Raw genomic sequence first — 27,999 nt, 5'->3', positions numbered from 1 at the left:
GCGGGTGGTGGCGGCACCATGTCGTCCCTGGCCGAGCCCCCGGCGTCACGGGCGCCCTCTCGCTCTCCGGCCCGCACCCCGGCGCTGTCGCCGGCCTCCGGCCCCTCTCGCTGCGGGGGGGAGCGGCGCAGGAACGCCTCGGATGCCGGCGTGGACCTCGGCGCCGTCCAGGTGAGCTCCCCCGCCGGCCGGGAGGCGCTGCCCGGCTCTGGCCTGGCCGGGCCGGGCCTTGTCCTGGCTTGGCCTTGCTTGGCTTGGCTTTGCCTGGCCTGGCCGGGCCGCTGCCTCGGGGTGAGAACAAGCCCCAGTTTGTGCTCCACACACAGCCTGGATTTACCTGTCCGTGGGTTGACTGATGTTGGTTCAACAGGATGCTTTTATGTTTTAAGGTTTAAGCACTTTTAAAGCACAGTCTAAAAAAAAAAAAAAAAAAAAAAAATTAAAAGTGTGACTTTTCCAGGATACACAGTTAAGATCAGTGGATTTGAATCACGTCATCAAACTACTCGAAGATTCAGACTCAGTAAGTAAGGCTGATACCTCATTATTTCAGTTGTGCAAGTAGTAATGTGGCTTAGAAAAATGTTTTATACAATTACTTTAGTACCTGCCCTAAACAGAACCATAGAATAGTTTGGGTTGGAAGGGACCTTTAAAGGCCATCTGGTCCAACCCCCCTGCAATGGGCAGGGACATCTTCAAGTAGATCAGGTTTCTCATGACCCTGTCCAACCTGACTTTGTACATTTCCAGCGATGGGGCATCTACCGCCTCTCTGGGCAACCTGTTCCAGGGTTTCACCACCTTCATTGTAAAAAATTTCTTCCTTCTATCTAGTCTAAACCTATTCTCTTTTAGTTTAAAACCACTACTCTTTGTCCTATTGCAACAGGCCTTGCTGAAAAGTCCCTCCCCATCTTTCTTATAAGCCCCCTTTAAGTACTGAAAGGCCACAATAAGGTCTCCCTGGAGCCTTCTGTTCTCCAGGCTGAGCAACCCCAACTCTCTCAGCCTGTTCTCACAGCAGAGGTGCTCCAGCCCTCGGATCGTTTTTGTGGCCCTCCTCTGGACCCGCTCCAACAGGTTCATGTCCTTCCTTTGCTGAGGATTCCAGATCTGGACCCAGTACTCCAGGTGGGGTTTCACAAGAGCAGAGTAGAGGGGCAGAATCACCTCCCTCAACCTGCTGGCCACAATTCTTTCGATGCAGCCCAGGATGTAGTTGGCTTTCTGGGCTGTGAGTGCACATTGTTGGCTCATATTCAGCTTTTCATCCACCAACACCCTCAAATCCTTCTCCCCAGGGCTGTTCTCAATCCCTTCATCCCCCAGTCTGTGTTTGGGATTGCCCTGACCCAGGTGCAGGACCTTGCACTTGGCCTTCTTGAACCTCATGAGTTCAGGCCCACAGGCCAACTTCTCGAGCTTGTCCAGGTGGTACTGGTTGCTGGGGCTACAGAACACAAAGCTGAAGTATTTGTACTGGTATTTGAATACTTCTTCTGAAGATGGTCATTGTAATAGGGAATGGAATCAATGATGTTTTATATTAAAAATATATATATATAACCCAGTGCATCCTCACACAGGCTCTTTTTAAAAAAAAACAACAAAACAAAACAAAAAAAACCCAACCCCAAAGCATGAGGATTTGAAAACTAGATGTGCAAAATTTCTAGCTTATATCTGGCTTATCAGAAACAAATCTGGCTTTATCTAAAACAAAAACTTGATTAAACATACTACGCTTGAAGTTAGTGTCCCTGCAGAGAAGTAGCGTGCGTCCTTTTTTCCCCCTTTTTGATACAGGGCTAATAGAATAAGCTTAATGTCTGAAGAAAAATGTGTTGGATGATATTGTTTACAGCTTCTCTAGAGAGTATAAGATATATGATAAAATGCCCTTAGGATTCTGGGCTTGTAGATTCCTGAAACAACTTTCTGGCCTGCCTCAAGTTGCTGCGCTCTTGCCCAGCATGGAGGTGCTCAGAAGAGCTGGAATGAATGCTGCTTATCACTGACACACCCTGACATATCCTCACTTCACTTGTTTTCAACTTTGAATTTGCAGACCGTTTCCTAGCGGTGGCAGAGCTCCACCCTAAGCCACTTAGACCTACATTTTTACCCATTTATGTCATGTGTGACATAGGTTTGGTTTTCTTAGTTGTCTTTCACAGAATCCCAAGGAATTTAAGCGAAAAAGCCCACGCATTTGAACAGAAGATAGTTTTTAAAAGCCTTTTCTGTTATAAGTGCAAACTCCATACTTAGAAATGAGGCTTGATCAAGGAGCTAATCCTGCTGCAAAGCACTTTCAGAATTTCATTGTGTCTTGTGATTTTTTAACCCGGTTTCCACTTTCATTTAAACTTGAAAGGGGATAAACATAAGCATTTATGTTCTAAGGCAAACTGCAATTAAAACCTGCTTTTCATTCTTTCACTTAAGAAAGATTTGGAACGAGAGCAGCTGAAAACTCTCAAGAAGGTAGTCAAGCGTTTTGAAAATGGGCTTGTATCCTTTTTGCCAGTGTAGAATTCTAAAGTTATGGTATTTTATGTATGATAATAGTCTGACTTTTCAGCAAAGCATTTTATGATGTGCTGTGCTTCCACATGGAGAGCAGCGATGGTCCACGTATATTCTCATCATTCACCTTTTTGTGCGCACATAACCAAGGTTGCTGGTTAGCAAGATTCTTGGATGCTGGATTCGTTTGCTACAAAATTCAGTAGAGGCATCTCACCTGTACAGTGGTTGAAAGTGTTCAAAATGTAATTAGTGCTCTTTCAACTCAGAGTAGACAAGCATAGTAATTGTCACTACTTAAGAAGCAGCAGATAAAATAGCAATGACTTCCAGTGAGGAGACATTATAGAGAAAAACAAAGTCAGACTGATTTCCAACACTTTTTTTCATATTTACAGTACAAATTGAAAGGCTTCCAATAATTGGAAGTACTAGGGAGGGTGTGGGCATATGGAAATACAGTTCAGCTAATTGCCACAGTGATTTAAGCTACCACATTACTTCACAATTGAGTTGTTGCTAAGTACTTACAGGCAGTTTCTATGAGTCAGTGGATTGGTAGTAACTTCTCAGTCTCAGTAATCTGTTCAGTTTTAATCTTGTGCCTCTGCCCTAAATGAGATAATCTCAATATGTGTTTGGGTCCAGATTTTCAAATTTTAATTAGTCATTTGGGACTAGAGTGGAAAACAATTCAAACACCTCAAGGCTGTCTCAGAATTTAGATAGGTAAGTCTGACACTGTGATGTAAAAATTTTTGATCCTATATTTTTAGATATTCAGTGCTGAACTTCCATCGAATTCAGCTGATAAGAAAGCTGAATCAGATTTGCAAGGGTTGTACTTCTGTAAAAGTAAGGCTGCTTTGAAAAGCCTAAGTATTGACTCATATGCTTCATTTTAGACATCTAACTTTGAAAGCATTGGCCTTGTTTTTTCTTGGTTGTGTCTTTGAAGTATGATGAATACAGTTTTCAACTTCTTATTCTGATTCGTAGCAGTACAATATGATTTCCTTAACTTTAAATTAAAAGCCCCTTAAGGATTTAGAACAAATAATTGAAATTCTTAACCTGTGTGCAGAAAAAATGAATGAACAAGAAGCTTTCACTGAGCCTTTATGTGAACTTATTAAATTATGTGGGTAAGTACTTCATCCCTTCTTTTAGAGATTTAAACAATGCTTATTAACATGTTCGTACATTTTCTAAGGCAACTGACATATCCATACAGCATCTGTCTGCAAGGCATCTATATCTGCAAGGCATCTATTATATCACCCTTCCTTTTCATGAGCTGTTTTCCTTGAGTTCAATTTCCGTTGGCATGAAAGAGGAACTCATTTTAGCAGTTCAGTGTCTGTGGAGCTACATATTACGTCATTCAAAACTGGATTGTAATTGTCTCCAGCTTGCTTGGAAGCAAGATTCCCCAAGGTGTCTTAGTGCCTGAGTAAGCTGTTTGGGGACTGCTGGCCTCAAAAGATTCAGCAGCTAGCTCTTCCTGAGGTATGTTTTGCTGTTTCAAACAAGCTCTCTAAGTAAGTTTAAAAACCTGAGGTGACACAAAGACATTTTAATACCTGAAGGTAAGCTTTATGAAATGACAAGCAGAAGAGAAAGATCCACAATTGGAGGATTTAGGGGTTGTAATTACTTTTAAAGCATATTTCATGAACTTTTGGGCATCTTCGTTGTCATACTGTACTTTAAATTATTTGTAGAATAGAATTTAGGTGTTATCCGTACTTGTCAGTAGTTTTCTCCTCCTCGATAATTTAAGTTACTTATGGAATGCTTGTAACTACAGTTACTCCTGTATTTAATTATAATTGGAGAGAATAAGGAAGAGAAAAATTATGTCAGACAGAAAATGAGTCACATAGTAAACCAGATATTCAAATAGGTTTTTACATAGCTTCCTCTCATCTGTTAGGTTTAATAAACTCATAGAACTCAGCTGAATCTTTTAGTTCCCAGAGCACCATCAGCTGTACTGCTTTCCTTTGCTGCCACGCAGTGGAGAATGAGAAAGTACGTAATGAAGTTTCATTTTCTTCAGTGTCTGGCAGAAGCGTGACAAAACTGAGAATGAGTGTATAAAGTCGATAAAAAGTAGTTGTGAGTAAGACTTTTCGTCTCTTACAGCAGTTCAGCAATAATTGTGGTGTCTGCAATGAATATATTTTGGAAGATTGCACCTTTGGGTTTTGCCTTGGAAATTCCCCCACAATTCATTACTACTACATGTGACAAAGAGAATCCTATAACTAGAGGGAAGGGCTGTTATTTAAAATTTCCTTTCAGATACTAGAACTCCTGCAGTAAAATTTTCCACTCTTTCATAACTGCTTCTGTTTACCTGTCTTGTTCCCACTTTTTTTTCAAGGTCTGTTTCTTCTTTTTTTCCCCCCATTTATTCCATTATTTGCTCTCGCCTTTCTTTTTCTCTGGCAATGTTTACAGAGGTAAACCTACCGGAAAGCTGCTTTTACACCACGAGCTGCAGAGACCTTAGCCTAATACTGTAATGTTTACTGTTAGAGAATTTTTAGCACTTACATGTTTATGTCATATCTAAGTACTTTACAGATGATATTGAATATTTCTTAATATCCTGTTTTTAAAAATAAATATGTCGTTGGGCTATTTGGAGTCAGTTTATTGGATTTATTTTTATCCATTTCAAGAGGTCTTGCCCGGGACTATGATCCTTTTTTTCCATCTCTGCACATGTCTATGCATAGTCTAGCTCTGCAATAGCCTGATAGTGCCTAGGTTCCAGGATTTAATCTTCCACATTTAAATGACATTTGTTTATTCAGTATTTCTTATTGCACTACATATGAATTATGAAAATCTTATCCATGAACATGTATCACTAATTGCCAAAATGTAATTGCCAGATTACAGAACAGGAACTTTCAGTGTAGAATCAGCATTGTAAAGACTGTATTTGTCCTGGGAAAAGTGTCTTTATTTGCAAAACATGTTAAGGAAGAAGAGAAAAGCTATGGAGCTTTTCTGGTGAGTGGATTAAAGTATTCTTCTGCAGGGTTTTAGGCATAGTTGTAATATTTTTAAATTTCATTTTGCAGGTTACCATTTCAAAAAAAGAAATCATCTGATGAAGTAAGCTATTCTGTGGCAGTTTCAAAATCCATTGCACAACTGGGTGAGTGTAAACTGATATGCCACAATAAAATCATTATTATGCCATAATAAAATCAACTGTATTAGTAACGTGATTTTAATTGCTTGTTACCTCCTCAGCAAATGTAAGTAATTTCTTTCAATTATTCATTGTCCTCTGTGCTTTTTAGTATTAGAAACCATTCTTATTTTGCTGTGCAGCTAACCTGCAGATTAGCTAGCAGAATTACCTATTTGCCAGTGTCAGAAGCTATGTGAGATAACTTTATTAGTACAGCTGAAGAACTAAACCTGTCTATAGACTGTTTCATTTCATTTTGCTCTGAGAAATTGGGGAGTTACAATAAACACTGAAGCCTGGGATGAAGGGAACCTTTATCCTTCCTGCTTTTTTTGAAACCAAGTGGAAGAAACAAGTGAGAAACAGTAACTCCTGACTGCTAGCTCAAACCTTCAAAACCCAAAACCCCAAGACCTAACACCTAAAAAGGCAAAATACATGCCAATTTAGTGCCATGCCTTACTAGGAGTAGTAGTTCCTGACTTCAGCCTCCTGCTGCATCTGAGCCGTGAGCTTGTATCTTTCAGAAATCTGTTTTCAGAGAACTGTTGAGGAAACAATGTCAAAGTCATGTCTTAATGACACTGGACCTTTTAGTACCAAAATATCTTCTTATGACCTTGCATGTCACATTTTTGATTTTCAAAGAAAATATTGCAAGCACTGTAGGTCAAAAAGGATTCAGAATAGAGCAGGAGTGATATATCAGCTCACTTTATGGTAAGATTTAAATGGTAAAGAGATAGCACAATCAGCCTGTCACATATGAAAAAAAGATTATCTTTGAAATGGGTGAGAAAAAAATATTTTTAGAAGTCTTTTTTTTTACAGGTCCAAATAGATAGCAGAATGGCCTCCTGGTTTCGGATAGTTCCAGATTCTCTTTAGAGTAGCATGTCCAAAAAGACACTAAAATCGAAAAGATTGTTTATATTATCTATGTTAGGCACTGGTAGCTCTCAATGGAATATTCTTTGTCTTGTGGGAAAAGGATCTCTTTCTGTGCTCCCTTTATGTCATATCATGTCTGCTAGAAGAAGAGTTTCTGACATGGTAATGATGACAACAGCCTAGTGTAGTAGCTTGCTTCTGAATTCCACAACTTCTGGAATAACATCCAGTCTCTTATAAGGCTCTGTAGCCATAAACAGAGGTGGTCACTTTTTGATTAACCTTATGCTACTCCACCAAGACCCCTTTGTCCTCTTCAGTGTGGTAGTCCTGTCCCTTGAATATTTTATAATGAAACTTTGCATGAAATGACAGATTTGTAGGGGGTATGACTAAAGGAAGCACTAAATACTGTGAATAGATGTTTTAAGATTGCTTTCTAAAAAAATTATAAACTCTTTAAATTGCTTTTTTTTTTTGGTTTCTGACAGGTTATTTGATGAGGGTGCCAAGCTCTCAAGTTAGAATACAAATCTGTAAGTGCATTGTTAGCTTTTATAATACGGAGCTACCGAGAAAGCTACTTTCAGGTAAAGCACAGTATTTTCAAGTGTCAGAGTTTATGCTTAGTTAAAACTCATTTCACTATGTACATTATCTGCATTTATTGATCCTGCATTTCATGTCATTTAATATATATATTTTTAAGCTATTTAAGATAAACTTTACTTTCATTAGGTAGCATATATAAATATAAATTTATTTTCTTGGTGCTTTCCCTTCCCCCATAATTCAGTAATGAAATACAATTTGCATATGCACAGACAAAAGTAAAAACAGGGACACATGAGAAAGTCAAGCTTATAAATCAAAGGTTGGATTTGTGTATTTTGAGTAATACAGTAATAAAAAGCATTACTTCTGTAGTGAATAGACTACAGAAGAGAACTAGGTTCTCTGCACCAACAATTTACTGCGTGACCTGAAGAAGGTTTTTCACATCTCTATAACCCTGCTTGTTCTTTCATTCTGTAAATTCTAGGAAGCAATTAATTTGTTTAGATTGCATTTTAGTCTTCTTGAGGATAAGTCGTCTGAATATGTTTTAGGCGCTATTAATACTCAGATATAAGAAAAACAGCTCGTTGTTTATTAATTTTTTTTTTCAATTGGTCTTATGACTAAGGAAATATGATACTCAGTTCTCAATCCGTTCTTGAGAAAGGATGAATATTTTATGAAGTAACCAAAATTCTGCATATTTACTGCATTATAACTAAAGCTATTGTATGTGCAGGTTACCAGCCAACAAGTGCAAACTATAAAATTCAGATGGCTGAATTAGGAGGATTAGCAGAAACTCTTGTTTTGTCACTAGCATTAGTTGAAAATCAACTTACTGAGAAGTTGTGGGTACTTAAAGCTCTCCAGCATCTCTCCAGCTCTGGTTAGTATAAACAGTTCTTTCAACAGTCTCATTACCTCTGTTCTTAGATCATTTGTTCTCTGAACATGCCTGAAACAATTACTGACCTACAGGGAATTAATTATTCAGATTTTCATAATTTCAGGAGTAAATTGCAGACTTATGATGAAGGCCCAAGCAGCTAGCAGACTCTGTTTGTATCTAAATGGTGTTGATCCCTCAGGACAGCTGGTGTTCCGCTCCTCAGAAATCCTATGGAACCTGTTAGAAAACACCTCAAAGGAAGAAGTTATTAATCAGCTCAGTAGCTTGGAATGTGTACAGTAAGTACAGGGAAGCATTTTATGAGTTAGTATTGTAATTTTGGAGACATCAAAAGCATTGCTATTGTGTAGCATTTTGTTTGAAATGAATCGAGAGAAAATACAAAAGGGGAATGGGGGTTTCTCATTAAGTCTTCATTAAGTTTTCAGTATTAACACATCAGATTCTCCAAAATGGAAGCACTACTGGATCAGACCTCGTAGCCAAGCAGCCCATGATTTAGCCCCCTCCGGCATCTGTTTCTGTTATCAAGTTAGATGATAGCACTGTGGCCAGGAAATGATATATAACACAAGAGTTGTCTGCCAGGTAGCTTACAAACTCAGAGGCCAAGGTCCAGCTAAAAGCACAACCAGTCAACTCCAAAACTGTTTCGTTGCATTACAGGGCAATAGGGAGGTCAAGGTGCTGTGCTGCGTAGTGCAGGGAGTGTAGCCCTATCTATTGCTTTGGATGATGAAAAAGTTAATTGCACCATTTTCAAGCTCGTGCTCAGTAGGCCAGTATTACTGCACCGTTGAAATGCTTATGTTATAAAATTAGTAGGAAATTCTATGCTATGATATACAAGGCTTAGTTTTAGATCCTCTGCTGGAGTAAATAACAGGTTCTCCCTTAGCGCGTTACAGTGGTTTAACTATTTAGGATCAGACCATTTCTTCTCAATAATCATTCAACAACATCCAGTTACATGCTTCAGTAAATATTATGTCTTAATAATAATTTTTAATTAATTATAACACATACAGTGGCAGGTGCAATTTGTAATACCTGCACCTTGTGTATATGCTTAATATGGATGTTCAGTGGTACACATAAGAATCCATTTTGTAATAAAGTTTCAAGTTATTTCTTTTGCAGTTAAACACTAAGGCTTTGAAAAATATGATGCTGAATGAAGATTCATATACCTAGAGCTGTCTAAAATTAGAATATGAAAAGAAAGATAAAATGCATTTCATTTTCTTTTAAGTGCTCTGAAAGACGTTTTTGTAGACCTTCTCATGCATGGTTTCCGGCATTATGATCGTCAGCTACGGAATGACCTCTTGGTGATTGCCACATTACTAGCTGAAAACCCTGCAGCACCTATGATTGTAAGTATCTATAGTTATATTCCAGAGACTAATAAATTCTCCTTTGCTATTGTATACTCAGTATTTTTCCCCATTAAGGTTCTAGTATTTGTTCTACTCTGTCTCCAGTGCCTTCCACTTTCTTAGATTTGCTGAGCAAGAAACCATTTTTCTTTCTGCAGTTCCCCTTATCTGAAAGAGACTTCAAATCTGTAGGTGATTGGCCTGGAGTGCTAGCATCAACCTTATTTAATACTTAGGAAGTTACACTAACACCATTAACGTGCTAAAGTTAACATTAAATCCTGTATTCTTGTAGAATTCTCAGATGTGCCATTCTCTTACAATGAGTTTTGCACTAAATCTCATTTGTTGTTTGAAGATGTAGGAATACAGGCTGTATTCAGATGGCGCAAATTCAATTGAAGTATCTGTGCCTCATAACCAGGAACAAGAAGGGTCCTCCAAAAATCATCTCAGAAGCTCTAAATAAGATACAGAAAAAATAATTATTTAGATCCAGTTAATAGAGGCACATCAGTTCTTTCTAAGACTAAGTCACATAAATGTAGTCCAGAATGCACTACAATGACTTGCCTAAAAAGTAGATGACTCATTCTTCTGTAATATTCCAGAATTTTTATGAGGAAACTGCAGAGAAATTAATAGATGTTAATATTCTTTTACTCTTTTGTTTTACAGTTGAGATTTAGAACTGTAAATGAAGTTGTGACATACATACTGAATAATTAAGCAATCAAATTCCTATAGATCTATTGGCTGTTCAGGAATGGATTACTTTCAGGAAATTAATTTCTCAACTTGAGTAGAAGTTTCACAATTGGCTGTATTACTAAATAGTTTTTATAGTGTGTAATGAAGATTACAGATTTTTCGTTCAAGCTTTCCATTTTATCACTAACCATTATGAAATGTGTGTTATACTATTGCAGCAACATGTGTGATATCTAAAATATTCAAATTATTTATCTGGCAGTGGAAAAGGGCAGTTTTTCCTACAAGATAAATAACTAGGACACATTATTTTAATTCCCTATACCAGAAGGAAGAAAAATTGTTTCAATGCAAGGAAAAAATAAAAATGTTTTCATTGAGTTTCTGTATTCTCAGCCTCCCTAGAGGCTCGTGGAGATAAGCTACAAGGTATAAATATCAAGTAGACAAAAACGTTAACATTACCATTGAATCCTGCCTTGTAGATAATACCAAAGAAATTTTCATCAGAATGTTCTCTTTTTTTCGTAATATACTATCCAAGCAACTTCAGAAAAGCCTTGTATTAACGTAATTCAGAAACCAGCACAGGAATCTGGGCCTTTGAAAAGGAAAATTATTTTCTTATCACAAGTAAACTGGAAAATATATGTAAAGTAAAGCTTATAATGATATCAATTATGATTATCTCTGTGTTAGAACAAAACTGTCTGATAATTCCTTACTAGTTTCCATCAGAATTTAATACTGCACTAATCAGCAAGGAGAAATCATTAATAAGTCTTAATATTGTTTTTTTATTTAACCAATTTGCAATGGCTTTGTACAGAGAATATAGATACCATAGAGACAAAAGTTAATAGGCCATATAGTTGTGTACTTCAATATTTTATTTAAAATTACTTTTGCAATATTTTTCTGATTGTTAAAGTCATTTGGGTGTGTGCTAACTTCCAGAGCTAGACCAAACAAATCTGAGCCCAGCTTTTTGAGGATGCATCTAAAAAGCCGCTGCAAAACTAATAGAACCGCTTGATTTCTGTGAGGATGTCTGTGTAGTCTTTTGTGAACGCTGCTCCTGTTGGGAGCTGGTGGAAAGCTCTGTGGTGGCTTTACCAGAGTACTGAGGCCAAGCTAATGTATTTGTTGCTCAAGAGCAGCAATGTCCTGGTAACCATGGCTTCTAATAACTTCAGAAACAAAGCTGTTTTGCCTCTAGTACGCTGCATAGACACCCCCTGGCCTTAGTCCTATCCGTAGTTATATTAGGCATAATTGTCCTTCTGTTTTCTCTCCAAGAGCTGTGAATGACAAGATTATATTTTCAGAATTTTTAACATGTAATATTTGTAAATGCCTGTTGCTCATACATGCAGTTTTCATGTGCTTACTTGTAAATGCACAAGTATGAAGTTGAATATTCAGTGTATTAGTACACACAACTGAAGGCACAAAATTGTACGTACTGATGACCCTGATGTATAAACTTACACATGCATAAATGCATTTTAAAAAACGCAACTCTAACAGTACTGAGCATACGGTTTTCTTGTGAGGTAGATTATAGTACTGAATACACATGTTTGGGACTTCCCCATATGGGTTCAGACTTGTACTGAACGAGACATGGGTTTAACTGATCGTACCCTTAGGACTGTAGTTAGTATTGTACAATGTCCAAATGGTTGATCTCTTCTTTGATATAATTCTGTTTATTCTGCCATAGGATACATTAAAGTCTGTGTTCTGAAGAAAAAAGCAAACCTAAAATTAAATCATAAGTCTTAATTTCACTGCAATTTAATTTAATTAATGTATGTTTTTTGAATGCCTATTAGGAAAGTGGATTTACAAAGCTGTTAATAGTACTTGCAACATTTACTGAAGGTAAGAGATTTCATACTGCATAATAATACTATTTTTACTTTTAGTTATGATTTTTTTGTAACTTATCTGCAATTTCCTTCATAGTTAAAATTCCCAATCCCTTGGTAAAAGGTCTTAAACTTACCTACTCTTATGAGGACTTCGAGATGAAGAAGTTACTATTTAATGTAATAGGAGTCTTATCTAAAGACCCATGTGCTGTACCGGTAAGTTGTAACAGAACACAACATACAGTAAGTGCCGGGGGGGGCGGGGGGGGGAGGTGAAAAGAGTCGCAGGAATATTGTTTAGCTGTCCATCTGGCATAGTCCAGTAGAATGAAATCAGCTGTCTTCAAATCAAGAACTTACGTATACATAGCTTCAAACCAAGTCCCGCTGTTTGAAAGCAGCATACAGTTTCTTGTTTAGAAAAGTTACAAACCCAGATCATGCTATAAAAACTAGCTGACAAGTGAACGCAAAGCATTATTGAAATACATGTGAAGAACATAATAAAGTTTAACAACCCACAGACTGTGGGAATGCTACAGAATATAAACAGAGTTTGTCTGTACTTGTAGCATTCATGACACACTTTCTCAATAAAAAATAATTTTCTTAGTGTAGGACAGATAAAGTTGACTCATTGCTTTAGATTTTTCTTGTTTGCATGTGAAACCTGTAAGCTGTCTCTCTCTCTCTTTGTCTTGACTCTGCAGCTTCTCAGTGAAAATGATGTGATGCCAGCTTTGCTTTATTATGTAAAACCAAATCAAAAGCCTGGATTTCATGACTGGTCGGCTGCCCAATATGAAGAATTACAGCTTCATGCAATTGCTATTTTAGCTTCAGTGGCTCCCTTTTTAGTAGATAAATATTTGTCCTGCCAGGCGAATACTCTTCTCCTTGTGTTTCTAGAATGGTGTGTAGGCCAAGGTCAGTAGACACTCATGGCTTTCATAAACAGTAACCTCAAAACACAACTCAGCTTTCTTTGGCGGAAAGAAAAATGTAAAAATCATGAAGTCAGAATTACTCTTTTTCAATAGGTCACTTAGGAAACTGATCTTTCTAAAAAAAGACCATCTTTTTTTTTTTTTTTCTACTGAAGGGATAAGTGGATGCCCCATTCCCTGTGTACCTCTGTATTGATATTCCTTCAGTTGTGTGGGCAGCCACACATCTCTACTGCCTGTGTTTTAAGCTTTTCAGAAACACCTATTGTGGCAACAAGTCCAACCAGTAATTGCTGCCATGAGGCAGGATGCGTAAACTCAAGCTTAGAGCTGCACACAGTAAGACAGCTTCTGGACTAAAGCTGTCTTTGGCCATCAGCTAAGAGTATGGGCTAAGCGAAAAAATGACTAACTGCACCCAGTTTCATGGACTGGTTTTCTGGGGATGGGTAGTTTTTTGTCATAAAACTGGTAAGTTTTCCTAGGAAGAACTTTTCATTTGGGTCTAATGGAGATCAAAAGGTTGATGTTACATGTAATTCTAGAGGAGATATTTTGAGTTTTTGAGACTGCTTTTAATGTAGTAAGGTTAAAAAAATTGTAATAATTTTAAACGTTCACCAAAAACATGCCTTTCTTATGAATGTAAAAAGTATAGCCTTACACAGAAAGGCTTATTACTCGATGGTTTTAAACAAGAAGCCTTTCCAACACTAAGGGATTTGGTTTGTTTGGTTTTAGGCTGCTTACACTGCTAAGCCTTTTTTTTTCCTTTTCCTAAGCACATTATTATGCTGAACATACACTGTCTGCCAAAAAAAATATTCATTGTGATTGCTCCACAGATCCTTTCTTTGGTCAAGGTAACAGTTTCCATGGGACAGGTGGTCGTGGCAACAAACTTGCACAAATGCGCTACAGCCTGAGGGTGCTGAGATCTGTTGTGTCCCTTTATGATGATGCTGTGAACCTTAATTTGTGTGACCAGGGAGCAATTAGCCAGCTACTAGGTAAAGCACAGTTTATATTGCTGTACTTAAATTAGTGCATTTCTGTTGACACTAAGAACATTCATGCTTTTTTGTGTGCTGTGGTTTTAATGCGTTACTCTGACTGTTGAAAAACCAAAAAACTAAAACAATTAATCCAAGATGTAATTAATTTGATTTTGAATTTTGTTACACTTTAACACACAGAATTGAAGGAATTAAGCAAAACAGACAGCTGTAAAAGCCTAGGTGTATAATTTCAGAGTGAAAACTGCCCCTCCTCTCGTTCATTGTACTGCATTTGTTACATCATGTTTTCATTGTGATAGCCCCTAGGAATTGCAGCCATGAGTCTTGTTCTACCTAAGTCTGTTATGATGTTGCATTCCACAACTCCTCTTTCTTTAAAGTAGAAGAAAATTAATAAGACTTTACTTTTATATGAATAACATTATGAAGAATAAAAGCAGAATAAAACTGCTTAACCATTGGTCCTGCAATTTAGAGCATTTTCGTGTTCAGTAACACATACCTACTGTTACATTCTGTCACACACTGGTTTAAGTTCTATTTGGATACGGTTTAGTGGGACTTGTCAGTGTTCGGTCTATGGTTGTACTCTATAGTCTTAAAGGTTTTTTCCAACTTAAATGATTCTATGATTCTATGAATAACTAAAAGTTTCCAGTACTCTGAAAGAATTATACTGGGAGGAATAAATAGGTAAGATTCTTTGGAATTCAAAGAGTATGTTCTAGTAGAAAGCCTAGAAATAAAAGATCTTACATCCTCAGTTGAAAATTGAACTGAATGTGATCTTTCACATAGTGGTTCCAAGGCTGATTTTCTCAGCAGTGGTGGCATTTTAGGTCTCTCCCACATTCCCACTGTCAGTACAGATGTTTGTGAGGCTGTAGAGTAGAGCAAATCAGTAAGCTCTTTGCCTTTTTCTAAGAGTTGCTTCATTCAGATCGGTTCCCTGAATCCATTGTACTGGCACAATACAAGGGGCAGCACAGAGACAGGAACAAGGGCCTGGAGTAAGAAAAAAGTCAGTGCAAGCTGCTATCGTTAACTGTCACCAAGAGTAAAGTCCATGATACTACAGCATCAGAGTGCTGTGTTAGAAAACACGGGAGATAAAAACAAATAGCATAAGTAGATTCCTTTTAAAATCTCTTGGTGTAAATTTGATTTTTTTTTTAAAAACAGCAGCTGTAACAGAGTTATGACATGTGTATAGGACATTCATGTGTATAAAATATATTCATTTATAGACATCCTAAAGTATGCAGCAAACAAATCTAAAGAGAAAGAAGATGCCATTCTATTGGAAATCGAAGCTGATATATTATTTCTTTTGTCTGCACTCTGTGAAAATGATCTCCACAGAAAGGTATGTATCTTTCTGTCTTGTCATGTGCAGAAAATGTCAAAACATGGTATATTTTCATTTATAGGATACTGCTTTTTTATTATTCAAAAGCAAATGTCAATTGTAGTTCATTGCTAACATGTCAGGGCTGATAAGTGCTTTCTGTGACAGTGACAGTTAAAATGCAAAATCACTCAGAAATCCACTAGCAAGTGTCTCACCTATTTAATTGCTAATTTACATAATTTTTAAATGACTATTTGAAAGTGTGTTAACGAATGGAATTAGCAGATTGGAAAAACTGAAAATCTCTTTTTCTTACATATATCATAAGGAATATATGCTGCTCTAACAAGTGGGCCAAATTAATTACATTATAAATATTTAAATTTTTCAGTTTCCTCTGTATTTTCTTTTATATAGGTATTTAGTAAATATTATTTACGGAACATATTGCTTTAATTAATGTTTCAACAGGAACTCTTCAGCTATGAAGGAGTGGATATACTTATCCCATTCATTCAGATAGATCCAAAGAAGTTATATAGCGGATTAGGCCATAATCGTCTCCTCTTCACTGCACTCGACTGCTTGTGGTTAGTAAAGAAGTATTTTAGTGGCAGTAACTCCTAAAAATGGCAGATCTTGTATTTTAGGTCTGCAGTACTATAGCTTTTCTCTGCACATATAAGGCCTTTTTTCTATTTAAAATGTTTTAAAATCCTTCATACAATTTGACTAATTAAAAATGATACAAAATAAACAGAATATTTTACACATATTCTCTTCTAAATAAGGGCTCAGTAGGACAGCCTAAGCACCTACATAGCAGTCTAAAACTTTTGAGAGAGGTGTATGGTTAGAGTCTTTAAATAATTTCAGAGAAGTAAACAGAAGGCAAGGATAGACCAATATTGGCTAAAAACTGTGTAAGTAGCAGAAGTAGTATTTGCAAACTGTCTATGTATTGGACTAGAAATTTTTAAAAGATTGCTATCAGTGAACACCAATACATAGGAGGATAAACAAAAGTTAATTTGCTTTAAGGCAGAGGTTGATAAATATATAGAAATCCAACTGATACGTTTGTCTGGGAGAAAAGACTGGGTTCAGTGATGCAGGAAATCCCTTCAGGTTCTGTGCTAATGACCGTAAGTGAGGAAATGAGAGAAGGAAGCAATAGCTCTATGAATGTTGGTTTTATGATCATTTTAAGCTGGGAGAAGCAAACACTGTTGCCAAAAGAAACAGTCTTGCTTGTCTCACCCCCTTGATTCTGCTGGCAAAAATATTCACACAGCCCTGCAATAAGCCAGATCAGGGACATGATCTAGCTAAATTTTAGCCTCTCTTACTGCATTAGTTTTAGTTGAAATCCCTATTCTAATCCAATTCATTGTGAACCTGCCAAATTTCTTGGGCTGCTGCAAGGGAGGTATGCCACCTGCAAGAGAAGAAAGAGCAGTCAAGTAGGGTATATTTAGCTATACAGTGTAAATGAAAAGGGATGTGAAACATGATTTTTCTACTCCCTGAAGGTATGAAGCATGTCGCATACAAAATATATTTATGCAATTCAGTAAAATAAATGAGATGTTTGTGAAATGTTCTAAAGCATAAAACTGTTTCTGCACAGTGAAATTATTTCTGTTTAAGGTCCTGTGTCATTGGATGCTACATTGCAGAAGATTATTTTCTTGAAAAACAGGGCATTTTTCTCCTTCTGGATTTGTTGGCAGTAGGTATTCTTATTATTGTTGTTACAGAATGAAAGAGCAGTAAAACAACATGGAAAACTGCATATTTTTTAATAGTATCTCCTAGGACTATTATAATACTTACAAAAAGACCAGTGTATGTAATTCCCTGAGATAGGAAGATAATCAAACACCATGATATCCACTCAGAAATGATTGGACAGATTTTCCATGTACCTTTTTTTTAATAATAAGTATTTGAGAGAGGGAGTTTTAAATTTACCAAAAATACACTCTTTTTTAAAAGAAAACCTAAACTATGCTCTTATTTCAGATGGCATCTCTGTTTAGAAAAGCACTTCAGTTCTTCATATTGAAGTTAGTAAGAGCAGAGTTAGTATACACTTCTAGGCTTTAAAAGTTTTGATGTTTAAAGTTACTTCGTACACATATTTTGTATGTATAGCTACTTCTATGAGTCTTGGACATAGAGCTGGCACAGGCATTTCACCTCTCACAACATAAACACACACCTTCCTTGTTTCATTCCCTCCTCATTCTTGCCGGCCTCTGATGCCCTGGTAGTCCGAGGCTACAGACCTTCCCCTACCCTCAGCTGCTGTCAAAAGATCCGGCCACAAAATAGAACAGGTGCTGTGTGGTACCGCTCAGGCACTGCCTTCGGAGTCTTTTCTTACAAAAATAAATCTTGTTAGTAGTACATTCTCAAACATGTAGCCTGGAGGCACGTATTCAAAACCAGTTCTATACACACAGGTATGCGCATCTTACATGATCCTACACTCATTCCACTCATATCCCTTGATTTATAGAACTTCTCATGGCAGGATTCCAGAAACTTGAAAGATTTACAAGTTTATACACCAGTTTTGTTCAAATAGTTGTGATGAAAAGCTTGCAGTTACTTGATTACATATTACATGATTTCTCAATTTTTTTTAAGGTAGACATCATTGTCTTTCTAACAGTTTAAAACATTTTTTTGTTTTCCCTTCACCAAGTTAAAGCAAAAGAACCTGAGCAATATAATTCTTGGAATCTTGGTTGAATTTTGTGACAACCCTAAAACCCCTTCACACATCAGTACCTGGCGAGGGGAGAAAGATCAAACAGCAGCTAACCTCCTAATACAGTTATGGAGACAGGAGGAGTTGGATCTAGGAGTCAAACGTGATCAATATGGAAGGCTTGTTGGTAAGTCTTATGTTGATTGTAAAACTGTGAGCAGTTCCACTGAATAAGGTAAAACAAAGACAGTATTTGCTTTTGCAGTCTGAAGCCTGATGAAAATATATTACAATACTTACAGCTTTATGCTGTAATTCTTACCAAACCCAAAATACCTTTTATCTATTTCGTTAGAGTCCGGCCACTAGATGGCATTTTCTACATTAGCTGAGAATGAACCGGGTAATGAACAGAGCCGTGACTAGGACAGCCCGAACAACTTTCCTAATGCTGGACAGTTAAACTACTTAATTTTTTCCACAAACGGCATTGTGTGTTGTTATATGTTGTAAAAAGAAGTAAGAAGAGTCCTATGGTCTTGTAGATCTTTAGTCATCTTGATTAATATTTCCTGGCCCAAATTATGTTCAAACTCCTGGCCAAACTATCAAAATGATTTCCATAGCATACACAAAGACAGAACGGCCTTCTTTTGGAGAAGGCATCACAGAGAAGAATATGTCCGTAGCTGTATGTTAAAGATCCTCATGCTTCCTTACATAGATGGCATTTCCTCTAAGTTTGATAGCTTTGGGAACACCTCTTCATTCTTCACTCTTGTTTTGTATTTTGAAATTATTAGACATGAAGAGACCTATTGCTAGCAGCTTCCAGAAACAGCAAGAGGTCATCCCCATTCCTGCCAGCTGTCCCAGCTTTGCTATCATGGAAATTTCAGAAAACATACGGGCAAAACTTTATTCATTATTATGCAAGCTAGGTAAGCCAAGTGAATTGCCTTGTCAGTGTCATATTTGTCATTGAACTGAACTTGTTCACTGTCAATCAACAAAGTCACCATGGAAAAAAAAATATCAAAGGAATCTTTCGAGATACATCAACACTCTGTTATTAATAGATGCTTGCTCATCCTGTTCTTAAAAGTCCCTGTTGCTGGGGATTTCAGGACTTCCTCAGTAGTTTGCTGCCCCTACCATTAGGGAGAGTTTTTCCTAAAAGTAAACCTAAAGTTTGGTAGAAATTTTCTGTAATTTGTTTTACCCCACATAATATATCTTTCAAATATTTTAACATTTTTACATTTAATTTTATTTCCCTACATTAAGAAATGCTACTTTCTACAGATGTTACTCACAGATCTCATTTTCTAGCGTAATGTCTAGTTGTTCTCCTTGTTTCTTTCTTGAGTCTTTCCAATTGGTTCACATTCTTCCTGATTTGTACTATCCCAAAACTGAATACAGTACTCCAGCAGAGGCCTCGCAGCCAAATAGAACTACATTCCTCATCTTGTAAATAAACATTCTGACATTAATATAACAATTGCTATATTCACAGTGGCATGATACTGTTTGCTCCTTTGACTTAGGATCTTATACAGTCATCTACCATCCTGGATTTGTACAGATGACTATTCCTACATTTAGAATTTTTTATTTGTCCTTACTGAATTCTGTGGATTTAGATAATTTTTCAGATTGGCAAGATTAATTTGCATTCTAATCTTTTCCTTCAAAATGCTGCAGTGTCTCCTAATTCTATGTTGTTTGCATACAATATGCGTACAGATTAGACCCTTGTCTAAATAAAGTCAAGATACATGATAAACTCTTTCACATCTTTGAGATTTCTTATCTGGCTGTAGGCAGAAGCTAAGTCGAATGACATAATTTGTTTTTACTAATTCATGTTGGATGTTAGTGTTTTCACTGTTGCCACTTAACTGCATAAACATTATTTGTTTAATTATTTGTTTCAGCCTTTTTTCAGGAACTGAATTGAACTGATATTCTCTGGCTTCTCCTTTTCCCCTTTTAAAAATAGGCATTATGTTTGTTTTTTCAAGTCCATCCTCCACAGGTTCAAAGATGGTCAGTAACTGTTCTGAGTTGGCTTCAACCAGTTCCCTGGGTAACCTAGAGAACCACCTGGTTTGAAAACATCCTATAGTTTCTCTAATAAACTATAGCCAGTTCTTCCTCTGTTGTAACCCAGGTTCTTACTAATTTTTATTAGTGTTAATTATGTTAAATGTTGGACCACAGCTAAATTCTTTATTAAAGCAAAAAGGCATAAGATTTTGTTCCAGCTTTCTCCTATATTCACATACCTCTTATGTTAGTTATATACATAGTAACATCTCCTGCAAGTACTGAAATGGCAGGAAAGTAAATAATAAAAAAATGGAAAGATTTTTATAGTCTTTTCTCAGCATCTTCCTCTGACTGTAGTCATGCTCCATAACAGCCTATAACATGATGATCTAGAAAACCAGTGTTAATTGGTCTTTATTTATGGTATTTTTGAACTTCAAAACATGATGCAATTATACTTTGGTAGATAGATGCTACATTCCCAGTTACCACACAGATGGTATGATGAAGTCCGGAATGAGATTTGATAGACTATCTGGGGTTTGAGGCATAGTCTCAACGACCATACTTCTTTACCTTATTCTTTTACATATATTATAAACATATTTTTTAAAAGGTGGAGTCGTTATGCTCAAGGCTCAAATCTGTGAGGTGGAGGAGAGCCTCATTACACAGTTTTGAAACAAAGTACTAGAGACCTTGTAATACAATTCTCCTGTTGGCTACTTCGCAGCTAAAGCAAACTCTATTTGTGCTGAATTGCTTCTTTAGTAACTGTGACCTGTGGGCTCAACTGTTTGTCTGCTTTGACAGAAGATGAAACCCTTACCACAAAAGCATAGCAAATGCAGTACTATCCTGGCTTTCCAGGTGATTGGAAGTTCACTGGAGACACTCATAAGTAAAGAGTTAGTATAGAGTGACTTTATTACAGAGAAAGTAGGTTTTTTATCACAAAAAGCCTGCTCACGATTAGAAGAGTGACTGACTGGTGTACGTGTGATGAAGATTTTGCATGTGATTATATGACAAATAAGATGGAGTCTTTTTTAGAACATTATATTTTAAGATAAATTCATCATGTTGTTAATACTGACATGATTAATATTCCTTTAGGTTTTGAAAACTTACCTGGCCTATCTGCTAAGGATTTTGTCACACTTGCTATCATACGGCGTTATATTGACTTTAAAGTGAGTATTGAGGAAGAAAATATTACTGCTGTATCTGCGTTTGTAAAAATAGCAACTACATCTTAGGATACAACAAACAAATAAACCTTCAAAAGCTGTCACCTGTGTGACACAGTCACCTATAGTCACAAGTCACCTATAGTTTCACAGAGTGTAAGCCAGTATTTACCATCAAAATAAACAGTCCCACTTCCATGATTCCAGCATTCCCCAGACTCTTCCTTTGTACTGCTACAAATGTTTGTGACTGCATAGAAAATAAGACTAGAAACCAACGCTGGTTAAAAATAACTCAGAAAAAAATAGTTTTCACTGTTTGCCAGCTCAAGAAACAGGAATGCACCAAGATAGGAGTAAGAAACTGGGGGCGGTCTAAAGAGTAGGACTACCTCTTTGAGCAGTAAGGTCAGTTGAGGGTGAGGGGACGCAATTTGCTATTAAAAATGACATTAAACACGCTTCTGATAAAGGTTTTTCTGTGCTTTCCCATCTTCGTACCCACATGCAGTATCCATCCATGCTGTCAAAAGTTAAGTGTGATGTGCCTGTAGGAAACAAGAACAGGATAACAAGCTTTGTGGGAGCCATCCTACTCAAAAGATACTTCGGTTTATGGCAATTTTCTGCTTAGGAACAAAGTCTGTGAGAGCTTGAAGTGTTCAGGAACTAGCAAGACTGGATCTTTAGTTGATAATTCCAGCTTCTGTTTATGTCTTGTGTTGCAGTTTGCCCTGATAATGTGCACAATTTGAGATTTTACAGAAGAAGCCAGTAGGACACAACACTTCGCTCTTGTGATTTGGTATCTTGTAGCTATCTGTATTTCTTCTGAGTTTCTATAATCATCAGCATTCCTGTTACTGCTCTGTGGAGCCAAGCTTGGGCTTAGAAAGGCTTAGGGAGGATTACCATGAATGAATTTGGCACAGCATTACTGAAGTCTAACCTTGCATTAAAATTCTGGGAAGTGAAACAACAATAAAAAGAGAGATTGTTGCTCTATTATATTTTGAAAAAATGGAACTGAAAAAAGAGATAAATATCAAATAGTGTGGTGTGTGTTTCACATACAGGTTGGAGAAGTTTGGAATGAACTGTGTGCAGAACTAAAGGAAGAATTCAGGCCTGTTGGGTTGGATGAAGAAGCCTTGAAAGTTATTTCAGAGGTATCAGAAGATACTGGAAGAATGGTTGCTGCTCTGCAGACTGAAGTGCTTGAAAGTCAACACCACCAAGAAATCCAAGAGGAGCAAAAAGCATATAAAAAGGTAAGGCAAGGAGTATTTAAATACTTATTATATAATGTTGAGAATTCTGTATATGTAGCCTGCTTGAAGATATTTTAATCTGTCTCAGCAGTAAAATTTTAACATTAAATTAAATTAGGTTAACCTCGGTTCTCCCGATTTGTATAATTTTGCCAATATTTAGAAAGCAACGTGAAAAAATGAAGCAGTATCATCAGTGATGCATCAGCAATGGTGTAATGAGAAATGATCATTATCTTACTAAAAGAGTTGCACCTGTGTTCATCTGTAGCAGATAACAATTTAAAGTACCTATTAAAACTACATCTTCATCTTAAAATGAAATATAAGCCTCCGTTATAAGATCCCTTGGCTGAATATTCACAAAACTTCATTACTTCATAAACTAGTGCTTTGTGCTTCCCAGCATGCTGAGAGTGAGCAGGTATGGACATTTTCCAGCTTTGGTTATAAGGCAAACATTTGGCATTTTTGCTTATCTATTGTCTCATCCTCTCCTGTTTCTGAGAAGATCTATTGGTCCAGTTGTCTAAAATCTCATGCTAGTGTTTTTGAGTGACTGTCATGCATTATGATGCCTGCACTTTTGTCACTAGAACTGGTTCCATCTCTGTTATTCAGCATTTGAGAGTGAGAATATACAGAAAGTATTCCTGAAAGAGTTGGGGGAAAATTGGGTTTGCAACAGAGAAGGTAACCCTTTTTTTCTGTAAAGGCAGCGCATAAGTGAAGTCTTTAAGGGACAAGTACATTACTACAACATTATCATGCAACCTCAATTGAGGGCGATAAGCGAAGGTAACTGAAGGGGCATAGGTGAACATACTATCCAAACAGCAAAAGCAAAGAGTTCAGAAAAGCTCAGGAGAATAGGACCGTGTGGCATCTTGTAAATCTCATTTATATTACAGATCCAAGCTATCCATAAGCAGAAAGAAATGGTAAATAAATCTTGGGAAAATTTCTTGACTCGGACATCAAACTATGAGGCACTAAAGGTAAGAAATCTGAGTCACACAGCAAAATTTACACTCACAGTGTAGTTATAATAATTGGGAAATTCCGAACACATTTCTTAATGAATTACGAGGATATCCAAAGTAGAAGTTATAGGAAATTTTATATTCACGCAGACATGGAAAAATGAACCATAAGATGTATTGGCAAAGCTACGCAAGCTTTGATTCTTCTGCTCTTCTATGACTTTATGATTCTATGATTTGCTCTTCTGATTACAGTCACAAATTGGGGATCAAGATTGTTTATGCACTTGCAATTGGAGGGAGGGCGTGTGTCTGTATGTGTGTGTATGGCTGTACTACCACTTGTTCTCGTGGGAGACTTCGATTTACCAGATGCCTGCTGGAAATACAATACAGCAGAGGGGAAACAGTCTAGGAGGTTCCTGGAGGATATGGAGCCGTTCCTGACACAGCTGGTGAGTGAGCAAACTAGGGAAGGCGCCCCACTAGACCTGTTGTTTGCAAACAGAGAAGGACTCATGGGTGATGTGAAGGTTGGAGGCCGTCTTGGGCATAGTGATCATGAAATGATAGAGTTTTCAATTCTTGGAGAAGTAAGGAGGGGAGTTAGTAGAACTGCCACCTTGGACTTCGGAGGGCAGACTATGACCTGTTTAGGGGGGACTGCTTGACAGAGTCTCTTGGGAGGCAGACTTGCAGGGCAAAGGAGTCCAGGAAGGCTGAACATTCTTCAAGAAGGAAATCTTTAAATTTCCTCAGTGACTGAAGTTTAACTAGCAGTCAGTTTTGAGTGATATTCCTGAGTTAATTATAGGGTTGGTACTGTTTAACATTTTCATTAATGACTTGGATATTGGATCAGCATGCAGCCTCATCACATTCATGCATGACGCTGAGCTGGAGGAAACAATCCATATGTTGGGAGGTAGGGTCACTATTCAGAAGGACCTTGACAAGCTGGAGGGATGGTCTGACCGAAAGTTCATGCAGTTCAGAAAAAGAAAATGTGAAGTCATGCATCTGGGATGTATTAAGGTTGTGTCGTGGTTTAACGCCAGCCAACAACTAAGCACCATGCAGCTGCTTGCTCACTCCCCCCTGTTGGGATGGGGGAGAGAATCGGAAGAGTAGAAGAGAGAAGTCTCGTGAGTTGAGATGAAAACAGTTTAATAAGTAAAGCAAAGGTCATGCACGTAAGCAAAGCAAAACAAGGAATTTGTTCACTGCTTCCCATTGGCAGGCAGGTGTTCAGCCATCTCCAGGAAAGCAAGGCTCCATCAACATGTAATGGTTAATTGATAAGACAAAACACCATCGCTCTGAATGTGTCCCCCTTCCTTCTTCTTTCCGCAGCTTTATATGCTGACCATGACATCATATGGTATAGAATATCCCTTTCATCAGTTGGGGTCAGCTGTCCCGGCTGTGTTCCCTCCCAACTTCTTGTGCACCCCCAGCCTACTCACTGGTGGGGTGGTGAGAAGCAGAAAAGTCTGTGTAAGCACTGCTCAGCAGTTAACTAAAACTTCTCTGCACTGTCAACACCGTTTTCAGCACAAATACAAAACATAGGCCCACACTAGCTACTAGAAAGAAAGTTAACTCTATCCCAGCCAAAACCAGCACAGGTTGTTAAGCATCAGTACAGCCTGGGGACTGACTGGCTGTGTAGATGTGTACTGTGTATGGAGTGACAAGCGGAACATGAGGCAACAGTGTGCTCTTGTGGTGATGAAGGCTAACAGCACATATGGCTACATTAGAAAGAATATATCCCGCAGGTTATAGCGAGTGGTTATTCCCTTCTCGCCCCTGTGAAGCCCCATTCATTTATGCTGTTTTCAGGTCCCCAGTACAAGAGAGAGTCACAAACCAGAGGGAGGGTACTTACAATTAAAGGCCAATAGAATTATCACATTAATTTTGTCATTTTGTTTGTATATTTTCTAACAAGTGCAAATGATACAATTCAGAGTAAAATAATTTTGCCTTTTTTCTAACTATCTTTAGAAAGCAAAAAGGCTTCAGGAAAAATCAATAGAGGCTTCCAGATGTAAATCGAAGACTCAAAACGGAGCAGTCCATTCTACTGATATTAAAGGCCTTGGTACAACAGTAAGTAAATAAATAATTACAACAGTAAGTAATGACGCTGTTATATTTTCATTAATATTTAAGTGGTTTGGGGGTTATTCTGACTGTATATGTGCTGCTGCTGCCGCCTCTTCCTTTAATGATGTTTATGTTGACAAGCTCCAAGTATGTAAGAAAGAATCTGTATCTCATGCAAAGCACCACTTCCCCTTCTGACATATTCTCAGACAACTTCATAGTTGGTCAGAATGAGATTCGGATCTGCAAATTACTCATAAAACATGTGGGCAAGATGGCCTCTATGCTACTTGACATGTACCTCTTGTGGGACAGCCTTTCATTAAAACCTTGCTGAGGTCAAGACCTCCTTCATTTATTGTTGGTTAAATCTGTGTGATCCCTAATACATTGGAAGACGTGTCCTTTGTCAGTAAACGTGTTCCTGGCTGTCTGCAGATAAGTCAGTCATTGCATCTGCAGAAAAGATTTTTTTTTTAATTTCTATCAGTTCATTGAAGTGTGAGAAAATAAAAGCCATTGTTAAGATCTTATTCAGGTGTAACAGCATATTTAGACGTTGAGTTTTTACAAGTTGGTGTAAGACACAGGAGGTTCTCCATTACAGTCAGTAACTGCTTTTGAGCTAACTGGGTGATTTCTGTGGGTGCTATGGAGGATTTCAGGGGGAGGGATAGCTTCTTGGTTGCTTGTAAGTTACTCTTCCATGTAAGGAGAAACAAGGAATTAAAAACATGACGTGCTGTTTTCAAACTTGCACAAAGGCAAGAGGTTGTATTATGGGCTCTCTGTCATGAATAAGTAATGACAACTAAGGTGGCTATATCCTGAAAAAGAAAAGAAGCGGTTCATGTTAGATGTGATGAAGAAAGGAGAAGCTTAATAGGAAGCAAAGGGATGGTCTCAGAGTGCTGGACTAGGATTTTTGTAAAATTATCTTTGCCCTAAACTTCTGAAGGATATGGAGGGACACATCTGTGAATGCAAGACAAAGTGGGCTGGAAAAATTATTTAGTTACGTGCATATATCAGTGAGACTGTTAATCAGCAATATTTTGTAGAAAGTATCTGAAAAAATTAAATATAAGCATGAGCATTCTGGAAATTGTTAGTAGAGAGAAATACATTGTTAGGTTTTATTGTGAAGACTTGGACCTCAAGCCAAGATTACTCATTTCTTTGGAGGGAGAGAATTTAACAAGAAAATATCTTCGTGGCTCTATAATCAACATTTCAACAACTGTAGACAAAACCAAGGAAAAGCTTAGTCCATTTTGCAGAATAAGTGTATTTAGAAAACGAACACACATCGGCAACATCGGATACAATTCCTTGGGTACACTGCTTGTAAGAATTACAAATGACAGATATGGCTGGCAATTTTTTTCATGGAACAATCTTCTTCCCTCCTCTCTGCCAAAGGCTCTTAGTAGTGAGAGATGAACATTAAACTAAGATGGTTGCTGCAAACCAGTCAAGGTCAAGTAATCAAACATGTGAGCCACATGCACTCAAACAGTTGCATTATTTGTTTTAGTAGGTCATGGTTAGAAGATAGAGGTGTCATTCAGGGATTTTTCTTCAAAGACCTGAACATATTCAATATAAAGAGTAGTAATGAGACTGGAAAGTGTATGTGTCACTCAGTCTTGGAGTTTTTCTGGAGCAGTAGTTAGAGGCAATTGCATTCTGAGAGAAACAGGGTCTGTCCCCTTTTCTTTCTTTGAAGTATCACTGTATACTGAAATTCTGAGGACAAAAACTGTGGCTGATATTATATACAAATCCAAATAACATTGCACTGCAAACTTCTATTGTAATAAAGGCTTCGTTTTCTTTTCCTCTAGTCATAAAATCAGACACAAAGGCAGAAAAGCAGAGTACATAAAGGTACCTGCTGAAAAACCACTCTGTCTTTTCCTTTGTACTGATGGGAACAATTTGTGAATTTAGTATAAAGGATGGTCTGAGTGGACCTCGGAAACCTCTGCATGCATCTCCACCAGCTGAATAATATTTTTGAAAGACAGTTCATGATTTAACTTTCATCTCATTTTAAATGCTAACAAGAATGTCAAGCAATGCATTTATTTTGTTTTTCAGATTGGATCTGGTCGCTTAGTAACTGTTGAAAGTACACCTCAATTAATTGGAGGGCCACTGGCTGTTACAGACCTTGCTCATAGAAAGCCCTCTGTTTATGAAGGAGCCTTGAAAAACATCAAAAGAGTTAAAACGTTAGACTCGGTCAACAAAGATTCGGTACCTGTAGAATAG

General features: G+C 37.5%; 1 protein-coding gene across 1 annotated transcript; it reads left to right on the top strand.

Annotated features, from left to right (window-relative positions):
• The first annotated feature begins 18 nt into the window (after positions 1-18).
• On the top strand, positions 19-27,999 carry CFAP69 (cilia and flagella associated protein 69). Its single transcript, XM_054190596.1, is given in 25 exon segments — positions 19-171; positions 461-523; positions 2,452-2,517; positions 3,568-3,677; positions 5,631-5,707; positions 7,129-7,227; positions 7,935-8,084; positions 8,209-8,386; positions 9,361-9,484; positions 12,037-12,085; positions 12,170-12,291; positions 12,786-13,002; positions 13,868-14,032; positions 15,289-15,407; positions 15,864-15,982; positions 17,043-17,124; positions 18,106-18,298; positions 18,915-19,052; positions 20,117-20,128; positions 20,131-20,163; positions 21,283-21,359; positions 22,433-22,627; positions 23,539-23,625; positions 25,621-25,725; positions 27,826-27,999. Coding segments are annotated over 25 exon segments (2,907 nt in total).

Source organism: Rissa tridactyla, chromosome 2 (assembly GCF_028500815.1).
Source record: "Rissa tridactyla isolate bRisTri1 chromosome 2, bRisTri1.patW.cur.20221130, whole genome shotgun sequence".
Lineage (NCBI taxonomy): Eukaryota > Metazoa > Chordata > Aves > Charadriiformes > Laridae > Rissa > Rissa tridactyla.
Note: the sequence above shows the minus strand (reverse complement) of the source record. Positions and strands in the feature narration are given on the sequence as shown.